Source organism: Enoplosus armatus, chromosome 5, assembly GCF_043641665.1.
Source record: "Enoplosus armatus isolate fEnoArm2 chromosome 5, fEnoArm2.hap1, whole genome shotgun sequence".
In the NCBI taxonomy this organism is placed as follows: domain Eukaryota; kingdom Metazoa; phylum Chordata; class Actinopteri; order Centrarchiformes; family Enoplosidae; genus Enoplosus; species Enoplosus armatus.
The window spans coordinates 14,763,108-14,775,992 of NC_092184.1; the positions used below are offsets into that span (position 1 = coordinate 14,763,108).

At 40.6% G+C, this 12,885-nt stretch overlaps 1 protein-coding gene across 1 annotated transcript; it reads left to right on the forward strand.

The window, feature by feature from the left end:
• The first annotated feature begins 549 nt into the window (after positions 1–549).
• Positions 550–12,163, forward strand: ppp2r1bb (protein phosphatase 2, regulatory subunit A, beta b). Its single transcript, XM_070905813.1, has 15 exons — positions 550–646; positions 1,357–1,447; positions 1,656–1,756; positions 2,329–2,561; positions 2,734–2,881; positions 3,011–3,166; positions 4,322–4,436; positions 4,592–4,662; positions 6,313–6,447; positions 7,879–8,052; positions 8,237–8,297; positions 9,794–9,948; positions 10,143–10,285; positions 10,374–10,465; positions 10,580–12,163. The coding sequence occupies exons 1-15, from the start codon at positions 569–571 to the stop codon at positions 10,594–10,596; spliced, it is 1,770 nt and encodes a 589-aa protein (XP_070761914.1). The 5' UTR covers positions 550–568; the 3' UTR covers positions 10,597–12,163.
• The last annotated feature ends 722 nt before the right edge of the window (positions 12,164–12,885 follow it).

Below are 12,885 nucleotides of genomic sequence, written 5' to 3' on the forward strand. Positions count from 1 at the left end.
GAATATAGATGAAAGGAACAGTACACTCACCGCCCTTTCTCTGTGATGCTGACTAATACAGCACTACCTATATATACATATATTATTGTATGCCTATATAGATATAGAACGAGTGGGGTCGACTCTAGGTTCAGTTATTGAAAATACTACATATTTGTTTATATTGACTCCTTTTAAGGTCGTTCTTTACAGTGTGGGCCTACTTTTGGTGTAAATATTTTAATGGTAACACACGAGTAAACTTTAATTTTAAATTCAGGACATTGGCGGTTAATAGAGAATTTGCTACTTACACTTCTGAAACCATGGTGTCATTTTATTTATGACACAGGTCGGAGGTTCTTTAATTATTTAACGTTTTGTTTGTTCAAGTAAGTTTGTTCAAGTATTTCATTCTTTTGTTTGATTTTTAATTTTAAATGAGGGTTGTTTCTTGGCGGTTTTCTCTGTGCTTTCTTGAAGGCAGCAGCAGCAGCGGAAGAGGGAGGGCCCTGCAGCCGCTGTTCTCTGGCAGAAACCCCGTAGTGCAGCACAACAGCGCCATTCGGTAACTGCAGTAGTATCCAAAATGGCAGGAGCTGATGGAGACGATTCTCTCTACCCTATCGCCGTTCTCATTGATGAACTGCGAAATGAGGATGTTCAGGTAGTAACACTATTTTCTACTTGAATTCTCATTTATATTGTACAGTAAATGGAGCCATGTTGACGTATCTCTCAGTCGGGGACCGGAATACCAGCTAGTTAACTAGCACATATGCTAACTAACGCTCCCGGACAAGGCCTATCAGGAATTTTCTACCGGGCGCACCCTGCCTTGCCAATCAGGCTGGTTTGCTGTCTTGGTTTACGACGTCAATTGTTAAGCTGGAGTAACGTAATTTTCGGTCGGTATGTCTGTTGAAATGTATGAGTAATCAAATGAATTGGGTATGACAAGTTATCCAGGTCACTGGTTTAGCCGCTAGTTTTAACATCGCATCGCTACTGGCCAGCAGTATGCTAGCTAATTGACTAACGTTGAAGTTAGCAATCACAACAACAGGACGTTCAAGGCCGCAGTGGGTATAACTCACGGTTATTAGCCTGTTTGTTTCTTGTCAATGAACGGGAAGCTAGTATTTCTTATGGGTTATCTTAGTTAATCGCCCTTGAAAACGCTGTTTAACGTTAGTTAACGTTAGTTACTCATTGCAAAGACACGGATCGTAGCAAAGATAGTAACTATAAATTATTTTGTGGTAAATTCTACCTGGGTTAGCTTGGTACAGTGAGGATTAACGTTACTAGTCGATACGGGTTATTAAATGTGCTTACACTTTATTGTGAACTAATGTATGTCCATTTTGTGTACAGTTACGGCTGAACAGCATCAAGAAGCTGTCCACTATTGCTTTGGCCCTTGGTGTTGAGAGGACTCGCACTGAACTCCTTCCTTTCCTCACAGGTAATAAAGTCAGTCATCTAACTCGTTAAAATCACCTGATGTTTGACACAGCAGTTATGACCTCAATGTTGTTGTCAAAAGGTTGTCTCGTGGAGAAATGCTGAATGTGTTGCACTTTAAGCCATTCCAAGCTGTGGGAATATCATGGTGTTACATTTTCATACCTGAATATATGCAATATATCACAAGTCTTTCTGTCATCCCTTAGACACCATCTATGATGAAGATGAGGTGCTCTTGGCCTTGGCTGAGCAGCTTGGCAATTTCACTATGTTGGTGGGAGGCCCAGAGTATGTCCACTGTCTCTTGGTAAGCCACTGGAGAGTATACGCTTATGAGAGGACAAAAAAATCATTTGAGAAGTCCATGTTGTCAACACTATGTATTGCCTTATCAGTTGAAAATAATGAGTATTCTGCATAATGCAAGGATATAGCTCAGGATACAGATACAGTTCTTAATAGTTATTGGCTGATAACGGAGTCCAGTGGCACAGTGGCATAATCTTTGACCACACAGACAGTACTTGTTTTTATGATGGGTTTGGTCTTTTCAGGGGATTTGTTTATTAAAAAAATAAGTAAAAGTCTGCATTATGTTTAAGGATTTTTTTCCCTGAGATGACGACCTTCTAGTTGAGTGAAATGGACAACACTTACCTATTTGGATTTTATATAGGCATTGCTAAGGTGTATTCCTACACAGACCACAATGCTTACCTTTAGATGACCTAACCCCTAAATATTGTAACATTATCTATTAAGAGTGAAAAATCTTGGTGTATTTGATATTGTCTTCCTACCTTTACATACGTGTGAAGTATAAAAAAATGATGAACAACATTACCCCTAGCTAACCTTATTCATTTTTTTTATACACAGCCTCCTCTGGAGAGCCTTGCTACAGTGGAGGAGACAGTAGTCAGAGATAAAGCTGTGGAATCCCTGCGGAAGATCTCTCAGGAGCATTCTCCAGTTGACCTGGAGGTCCATTTTGAGCCTTTGGTCAAGCGGCTGGCCAGTGGTGACTGGTTCACTTCTCGCACATCTGCCTGCGGCCTCTTTAGTGTCTGTTATCCTCGTGTCTCCAGCACTGTCAAGGCTGAGATCCGCCAGTAAGTGGCTTCTTCACAAAGGGCTCTAAATCCTTAGTTGCAGTTAATGTACATTATGTATGACATTTAACGAAGACCTGAAGTGATTGTTTTTATGCTTCTAACCAGGTTTGGTTCTGCACTCAGTTTTGTTTGTCTGATAAAATTTTGTTTGTTTTGTGTTTATCTCTAGGCATTTTCGCACCTTGTGCTCAGATGACACTCCCATGGTGCGTCGTGCTGCAGCATCTAAACTGGGAGAGTTTGCCAAAGTCCTGGAGTTGGATTATGTAAAAAGTGACATCATTTCCCTCTTCACTGCTCTGGCCTCTGATGAGCAGGTATGTCTTCCTTCTTCTCAACCTGAACCGCTATTGCACTGTTTTCTGCAGTTCCTTAGTCCTAAGTCTATTTGGCTGTTAAAAGGGGAGGGCCAAACTGATCCTATTACCTTTCTCCATCTCTCTCAGGACTCAGTGCGGCTGCTTGCAGTGGAGGCATGTGTCAGCATTGCCACTCTGCTGCCTCAGGAGGACCTGGAGACCCTGGTGATGCCAACCCTGCGCCAGGCTGCAGAAGACAAATCCTGGAGGGTCCGCTACATGGTTGCTGACAAGTTTTCTGAGGTAAGCAGCACACCTCTTTCCTTCGTGTCTTCCCTCCCTTGCTGTCACCCTGATTAAAATATATAATTGGCTAAAATGACAACTGAGAATCAAGTCATATTTAGAGTTGCCTTCAAGATTAGCGCGGACAATATTTACATCTGCTATTTGCAACAAGCCTTAATCTCATGATTAATATTTTTCAGGGCGCACGCATTATTTAAATTTGTGGGGTTTTGCTGTTGCGCATGTTCTTTGAGTAATTATTGCTGAATGGAACAAGTGGAAAATATGCTTCTGTGTTTACTGATAACAGTTTGATAGATCAAGAAAGACAGTGCATGCTCAAGTTAGTGTGAGAAGCTAAAACTGACATTTAACTTCTTCTACAAATTGTATTTAATGTAAATCTGTGTGTGAAACTACACTTGTAGACTCATGAATAGAGTCAAATGTGCAGTTACTGGTGCACATCATAAAACAGTCTTCTGTATGCAAAGGGTTTGATGCTATGTCTCGACAAACAGCCGCTGGGCTCTGACTGTACACAGCATCTCACAAGTCCATGTTGAACCTTTTTTTTTTATCTTGCCATTTAGTTAGGGGTTAAGAGTACTTACTTTACTTCCAAGCTTTATACTGACACCAAAATGTATCCATGACAGAAAAGAAAGCTGCAAGATCTTTGACACAGTGTTGGAGTAGAGCATCCATAACTGGCTTTCTCTTACTCGGATTGCTTAACCAGACAGTTGTAATGCATTCAGGACTTTTGCATGGGAAGCCATAACTGGGTTGAAAGCAGACATTTCTGTGCATGCTTATTGTAAGAGCCAATTTTCCAACTCAATGAAATGATAACCTAATCATTTTTTAAATAAAAATAAACAGCAGGTAGGAATTATATATATTTTTTCAGCAACAGCTACATACACATCCACCCCTGTCACAAAATTTCACTATATATATTTTTTTATTTTTACATGGACTAAAATCTAACAAATTGAGTCAAATGATTGGTAGAAAACATTTATATTAGACATTACCTGTTATATATCTTTCATTACCTTTATTCTTGGTTCTCCACTAACACCATAATGTCCTTTTTTTTGTGGTATAGAATCTTTCCCCACATGTGCATTTGCATATTGAGACATGTTTTCTCTCTAAATGTAGCTCCAGAAAGCCGTGGGGCCAGAGATCACCAAGAACGATTTGGTCCCAGCCTTCCAGAATCTTCTGAAGGACTGTGAAGCTGAGGTCCGTGCTGCTGCAGCCAATAAAGTCAAAGGTCTGTACATGTATACACATTGATTAAAGCCTTAATGCCTGAAGAAGACTTGCTGAAAAGATACATTGCATGAATTAAATTGATCAACTTGTTTCAACTTCTTGTTCAGTTTGTTCCATAATTTAGTGACAGTGTGCTCATCCTCTTTTCATTAGAATTCTGTGAGAACCTCCCAGAGGACAGTCGTGAGCAAATCATCATGACTCACATTCTGCCCTGCGTCAAGGTAAAAAATACCTCTGTCTGCCACATTGTGATGTTTCTCTGGTGCTTCACTTCTCTGTTGAACAAAAAACACTTTGATTTGCTATGAGTTATTAAACATGGAAAAGGACTAGAGGCTTATCTTTTTATAGTCTTCCCCAAAGCGTTTATGCAGACATGTGGTGTTGTGACGTCCGCTTAAAACTGGGTTGTTTTGCAACCTGGGTCTTGTTTTTGTAATATTTGCCATTACTCCTGTTTGATAATGATATTTTATTTACCAACCTAATTGCTGATATCTCAAGTGTGGTGATGAGTCCAATAGGGAAAGCAACAAAAGTGGTCAAAATAGGGTTTTAAGCAAACTCAGAGTTTAAACAGCATCATGTGAACCACTCCTATAGATACGAAACTGAAAGTGTGTACACAAACATCTATTATGCAAGTGTCAGTTGCACAGAAAAACGGTGTGTCCACAACAAGAAGTTCAGTAGGTTCAAGTGTAACCAGTAAGCTGTCAAACACAGTTTTGATTCATTTTCCCATTAGCCATTTTCCCCAAGATTCTCCCCTGATCTCAGCAGTTAAGTGATTTATGTTAAAACTGTGAACTGACTAAAACCCGAACTATAAAAAGTTGTAAACAAAAATCCTTTTAACAAGATCTTGGGTGATACAACAGAAAAGAAATATTTCCACTGTTTCCACAGATTGATGATCTCTGTGTTTTGCTTTGATGCTCTTGATCAGAGTAAACCATAAAACCCATTAACGTACACGGCTTTCACATACACACACTTAAACAAAAGAGAGATGGTCTGACTGCAACATGTAGAGACCTTTTTAGATATCCAACGATAACCATTAACATAACATAAATGGTTATTAAGGGTGTTTTTTTGTGGTGCAGTTGCAAAAGGCAGAGAGCAAGAGTGTGTCTGCATGCCAGATTTCGAACAGCAGGTGGCACTGTTGTGTTTTGTTAAACAATTTGTTAAACAAGTTCAGTCATAGTGCTATAGATTTCAAAATTCTTATATCATTGCCAGTTGAAGTTTTGATTTTTATTTTAATTCACTAATGGTAGTGGCGCTACATCTGTAGTGACACTCCCGGATCTATGGTCTGTTTGTAAAAGGTACAGACCACAAGGATCATTCTGCTTATCCTGTCAACATATCAACAGTGGAACAAAGCTACACTGGTAGCAACACACAATCTTAGAAAGCTGTAAAAGCGTCCTATGATAGTAACTCAAGAACATATAACTCGTGATATTTGCACATGGCAAATTTCCTCAAAAGTGCTACAATTCTTTAGTTTGTACTATAAGCTTCCATGTGACATTGGTTTGATCAGTCAAGCAATATAGCAAGTTAACGTGACAGGGTAGTACACAATTTCTGTGCCCCTTGTTTATGTTATACAATTTCTGTTTCTGTCCACGTCATATTTTAAGTTATTCCACCTACAGTAGTTAACTACAATGACTGTTTGTTGTCTGCACTAGTATTAAGTCTACTCTGCTGTGTATTTACACACAGGTCGATTATAGCCTCCCTCTCTGTAGTTTGTTGTGAATCTGACCCATAGCAGTACTCTTGATTTTTATTTATGTACTTTGGTCTTAACTATTTGTTTGTAATGATCTCTGTGTCTCGTCCCTGACCAGGAACTTGTTTCAGACACCAACCAGCATGTGAAGTCAGCCCTGGCCTCAGTCATTATGGGCCTTTCGACCATCCTGGGCAAGGACAACACAATAGAGCACTTGCTGCCTCTCTTCCTGGCTCAGCTCAAGGACGAGGTAAAGGAAATGCAGACTTATAATCGTGGGTCCCAGTTTTTCTTTTATATTTCACACAGCTGTCTGGAGATCCTAAAAGCAGTGTTTAGTTTGGTAACATTCACAACAAAAGCTTCCTGTGAAGCATCTGAGTTTGACCAACTTCTTTGGCCTTCACTGATCAGCGTGTCTGAGACATGAGACACGGTAAAGCGACTTAGCCACAGCCACCAGATGTACCTGGCTGCCACCTGGCTGGGTAGGAGGAGGATGATGCATGCAGTTGGCCACCAGACGGAGACCTTACAATTAGATTACTGAATTGCTGTCTAGAAGGAAGCATAACGACAAATTGGACACAGTCCAGCTAGATAAGTTATTGCTCGATGCGTTTTGATTGTATGTACGGCACTAAGTAGTACATTCACTGGTTAAAGTAGGTTGAGCAAGCCTACGGTTCCAGCTGGTCATGTAGCACATAGACTGATGAAAGGATGTGCCCAATTTCATTACAAAGCTATTCTGTCTGCTTTGCATTTCAGTCATTTTCAGTCACCTGCTTTTGAAATGATTTGTTTATATAGTGGTTACAGTAACAAACTGTAGAGCAATGTGTATTATGAGTCTGCATAGAGTTACAATGGGCTGGGTTTTAGCTGATGAATGTCTCTGTACATTCTTCCTCTAACGTAACAGGTTAATCTAGAACAACGGTAGCCCAGTCACATCTTGTCCATGACATTAATTTGCACATTGGGATCAGACATGAGTTTGGCAGGTTACAAAAAGGTATATAAATGTTTTGTAAGGCTTGAGGCTGTCAGCTCTTCCACTGCTTTCTTTAGTTATTTAAAGATGGCCCAATTTCTCACAGCACAAACGCATGACCAAGAGTGTCTAATTAGATTACAGTCCAAACTGACAGCTTTGGCTTGCAAATTTCAATAATTCAAGGTGCGTCTATCTGAGGACAGTTTTAGAGGGAATAAGATGGAGAACGTTCTGCAGACATGTCATTCATTCAAGAGCTGAATTATTTCAAATTGTCACTATGCCTTATTTGGCTGCTACTCTGTTCCCACTTAGTTAACAATCCTGACTGAGTGCCAAATCATTGTGCAGTTTAAGGCTTCTGGTTTTTGGAATATGTGGATGAAAAGTGTTGTTTAGCTGTTCCAGTTAATATTCTGTCCAAATTAGAACTAAAGCAGATCTCCATTTAAGGCTCTTGGATATAAACCTGGGTTACATTATCCTTCACAAAAGTCTATTTTGTTTAGAGTGACTAAAGTGGCTTGGCTGAAGCCAAGAAATTTGCACAGTGGTAAAATACAGTGCTAAAGTTGTTCATTATATAGCAAAATATATTGTCTAATATCTGAATACTTTGTTGTGATGAAGGCCTGCTGCCATAAGCTTAACTTGTTCATCTTAATAATGTTTCTGTCACAGTGCCCCGAGGTGCGTCTTAACATCATCTCCAACCTAGACTGTGTGAACGAGGTGATTGGCATCCGTCAGCTCTCCCAGTCACTGCTGCCGGCCATTGTGGAGCTGGCAGAGGATGCAAAGTGGAGGGTCCGCCTCGCCATCATAGAGTACATGCCCCTGTTGGCAGGACAGCTGGTGAGTCATGGAGTCTAGGAACACAGCTGAAACCCATATAAAATATGTTTTAAAGGTCTTTCTAATTAGTACCATGCGTAGAACCAGAAATATTAGCAATGTACAGACAGACTTCGTCAAGCTTGACTTGACAGTAGACATCCAGGAAAGCGCTCTAATTGCACTGTGTCCATGTTTCCCCCAGGGAGTAGAGTTCTTTGACGAGAAGCTCAACACCCTTTGTATGGCCTGGCTTATTGACCACGGTAAGGCACTCTTCTGGGTTAAAGTTTTCCTAGGAGTTATGTCAGATATTAACGAATTGAACTCACATGTACTATGTCATGCCACAAAACAGTGTTTTATTTATAAGCTGTTGCTTAAACAGATGCTTATGTAAGCAGCTTTTTTGGCAGTATTCTTGTATTTGTGAAATACAGATTTAGTCCCAAATATTGTCCTTGTTTTGAAACACCATAACCTCCAAATCATTAGATTCCCAAACCATTTTCCTGGAAGGACTCCATAGCCCTCCTTCCCAAAGTTTCCAGTTGTGATCACTTTATTTGCTTTGGCCCTTTGTACTCTGCAGCAGCCTGCGACATGCCATAAATCTACTATCCCTTTTTGTGAATGATCTTGCATACAGCTCCTGCTCATTTTACATTCCACGCTTCAGCAAGGTTGCATTAGTTGTTGTTGTTGTTATTATTATTACCAGAACAAAGAGCATATGGTTGAAGGCAAGACATTGATAGGCTTAGAGGGTGGGAGTGAAGAATGGGGACTAAGGGGGACTACCCTAAGGTAGGGGTGAGATGTGGCTCTCTGCCATCATGTACATGCTAACAGAAGGCTGTGAATAAGAGGCCCTTTTCTCTCTTACCTCCATGTACAGTATTCTATAGCTGTGAGTAGGGAAAGAGCAATGTGAAAGACAACTACTTCTTCCTATAGCACACTGGTTTTGACAAGTTGTCTTCAGAATTCGTGTCACCATGGGATAGTTTTTCTTGTAGGCCACAGACTGAAATGTGTTCTGTGGATTTATACTGAACTTAATGGAGTTAAAACACAGTTGGGTCTGTGGGTGAGTTTATATCTGAGCAGGTATACCCTCCAGTTTAAAGTGTTCTGTGAGACAATCACCCATATTCAAATGCTGGAAGATGAGCCATAGAGCTAAATAATGCACCCTGCTCAATTCTATAACCTAAAACATTGTCTTTTGCATACATTTTTCACTCAGAGTATATAGTGTTCTCTTCACATTGAGTTTTCCAATTAGAGAGACACGCTCGGTATTGAGGACAAAGGGCCAGCTGGGTTACATCATTGGAATGCTGTGTGTGTGTGGGGCTGGGGTTAGGGCTGTGCCACCCTTACGTAAGCCCTTCAAAGAAAGACAGGACTGCAGAAATCAGCCCACAATCTTTCCCTCACTGACTCTATTACAAAGAGATGCTTTTTAACCTTTTACATGACATACAAATGCCATGATTTCTGGTGTTTTGTATACTTAGACATTTCTCACAGTACAATTACCCAGTCGACTGAGTAAATTCTATATAGTCTATATTGACTTTTTTTTTTAAAGAAGTTTCCATCATATGAATATAACCTACCTGATGTGCACACACACAATTCCCCTGCAGTTTGTGTGCTGCCAGACCACACGGTCTCCTCTCCACATTGGAGACCTGGAGAGAGACAAAACTCGAGCACATCATTCACACAGAACGTTGTCGCTGTAATTTTCTAGTGTATGCCATCCGTGAGGCGGCCACCTGTAACCTAATGAAGCTGGTGGAGAAGTTTGGAGCTGAGTGGGCTCAGAACACCATCGTGCCCAAAGTGCTGGGCATGGCCAACGACCCCAATTACCTCCACAGGATGACTACTCTATTCTGCATCAATGTGAGTCAACGGCATCGACTCCCATAAGCTTGCTCTCATGTTTATGTCCTCGAGTTACTTGGAAGGGTGTAATGTCCCATTAATGGCACACATTTTCTGTGCTATTTATCAGTTTCTGTCTAAAGTTATTTGTCCATTAGCTGTGTGTTCTTCACTGTTGTCATCCTGGTGACCACCTGTATTCTGTGTCTCAGGCTTTGTCAGAGGCATGTGGCCAGGATATCACCACTAAGCAGATGCTACCAGTGGTCCTCAAGATGTCCAATGACCAGGTGGCCAACGTACGCTTCAATGTGGCCAAGTCCCTTCAGAAGATCGGCCCCGTCATTGACAGCAAGTATGTTGTCTTTGTAATTTCAGCACTGAAATCAAGACCCAGCATCGTCAAGTAGTTTAATAATTCTCATCCTCTGTTTGTCCCAAAGCGCCCTTCAAGCAGAAGTGAAGCCAGTGCTGGAGAAGCTGGCTACAGACACAGACATGGATGTCAAGTACTTTGCCCAGGAGGCTATCAGTGGTAAGCATTTCTCTCTTCTATCATTGTACACAGACTTTGAATGACATGAATCATATTTGACAGAAACTTGATGTTGTTAAAAAAAATCGTATTCTCGTTTTCTCCTTTTTACAGTTTTGGCCCTAGCATAACCAACCCAACATGGCTAAACCAGACAACCACCCGAAAAAACAACGCATACACTTTTACAAGATATTTATTGATGTTCAGGAACAACTGGTTAATGTATAGAGAAAGCTGTTAACAATTGTTTAATCTGTTTTCTTTTTTCCTTTTGTTTACTGTACTGTCCAATGGTAGTCCATGTCCAGGCATAGCACAGGCTTCTTCGTTAACCTTCCTCTTTGCTGTAAATGGGTGCTTTTAACAAAGGCAAAGTGTGATGAAATTGCATTAAGTGGTGCATGCTGACTAATGTGCTACTGTACTAGCTAGGCATCGCTAACCAGAACCCCTCTCACATTCCCCCCTTTTACATCTTTGGCCACAGCATACCACATGTCTATGTTCGCTACCTAGCACCGAGGGCCATGCTAGATCTCTGAGCTGCTGCACTTTTCTCCCAATGCTAGACACAAACTTTGAGCAGCAGATGGTTCAACAGGCTGTTTATTTTGCTGAACTTCCTCCCCAATCGGCCATTTGATAACGCTCTTTTCCGTGACACACTTTGGTGGCTCTCCAGAGAAGTAATTGAAAGGTCTGTGCAGGTCTAGTAGGCCGTCTTTTTTTTTTTCCACCAGACCAAACCTGTTGTCTCCTAAATGCTTCACAGGATTGTTTTGTACAAAGCTCTGACAAAGAAATAATGGTGTGTCCATTACTGCATGTAATCTGATGAAGTCTTTCAATGATTGCATGTACCAATCAATCTCAAATAGTGTCCTTTCCCAACTCCATCTGCCAGACTACACTCTTTGTTCTCTGCAGCAACACAGATTGAATTGGTCAAACAAAGGAATTACCTCGGCCCACTGTAATAGGGACCAGCTCAGTCGTAAAGTGTTGCTCATAATTATCCCTCGTCCTAATCCTCGGTGAGTTTGTTGATATGCTAGGGTGGGAAGTAGCAGTCAGTTGTGGTTTTTCTGCAATATTTTCTCGGCATTGCTCTTAATCTTTGTGCCAATGACTTTGATAAGCGGTGATGTTTTCTTTTAGTATGCCTGGGTAAACAGTTGTCACCTGTCCTGTTCAACATTGAGTAAGAGTCAACATTGTCCTTTTCTGTAAGGGACACTTTATTCCTAGAAAGTCAACGGGATGGTAAAACTAAATTGACTACAGCTGTCAGGGCCGTGGGATTAACAAAACCATGGCACTCCTTGTGTCCTAGAGCCATCCAGTTTTCCCTTAAATCCATGCTAAGTCCTCCTCATGTACGTGAGATTTAAAAGCATAAGGTCGGCGAATGTGAAGGGCCACCCAAGAATTCCTGCTTACAAATCTCAACGCGATGGAGAACAAGCGCATGCTTTTCAAGAAAGTGGGATGGGGGACATGGAGCATGTGTACGTAAGGCTGCATAATGTTTTATTATGGGGTGGGAGCTGGGGTGGTTATGGGCGGGTTGAATAAATGTGTTGTCTGTGTTGAAAGAAACTTTTGTCTTTTCCCTGAACTACTCCCGCTGTTCCCCCCTCCTCCCCTCTCTCATTTTGTTCTCTTGAATAAACCTTGATTGTTGATTGTCCTGTATCACGAAGACTGTGCTTTTATTTTTATTTTTAATTCTCTTCACAATTGGGATGCTGTACTACTGTGTCTTCATCTGAATAAAGTAACACAAAGGACCCGGTGAAGCCTGCTTTTATAACTAGTTACTGCTCAAGAACATCAAGGCCTCCTGTCACTGTAATTGCCAATCTGCTTTATGGTGACGAGCAACAGGAAATGATAATGTCGCAACAGCCACTTCATTAGAATATATAATGAATTTACTAGTGAAATATACATTACCATTGAATCAGTGGATTTTTGATGCTCAACACGTCAATCAAAAGATCAAAGTTAAAATACATCACTACATAGTTTTGCAGTTCAGTGTGACATCAGAAAGTAAACAATTATGGAAATGTCAAGGATAATATTTCCTTGATGTAAAGAAACTTGCAGTCCAGGTGAGTTGGCCAACATACTACAAACAAACACAATTAATTACCATTTTTAAAATCACTTAACAGTTAAAGTTGAAATACATTTTATAAAAAAAGATTTGCATACAAATGTTTGCTAGGATGGTTACACCTAAACTTCCCATTACTTTGCCACAAGAATTTTATGTACAAATAAGAGAAAAGGCTAAAAATGGATGTGTGCTTGCTGCTGAAATTTTACAGTTAACACATTTTGAAGTAGTTAAAATACTGAAAGAAGTTGAGGGGGCAGTCAAAATACAACACCTAAAATAAATTATTATG

Bases quoted from the DNA above. Each gene is read 5' to 3' on its own strand.
- ppp2r1bb (XM_070905813.1), top strand. From the start codon at position 569: ATGGCAGGAGCTGATGGAGACGATTCTCTCTACCCTATCGCCGTTCTC. The intron at 2,882-3,010 runs GTATGTCTTCCT...CATCTCTCTCAG, and splicing joins CTCTGGCCTCTGATGAGCAG to GACTCAGTGCGGCTGCTTGC. The intron at 4,663-6,312 runs GTAAAAAATACC...GTCCCTGACCAG, and splicing joins ACATTCTGCCCTGCGTCAAG to GAACTTGTTTCAGACACCAA.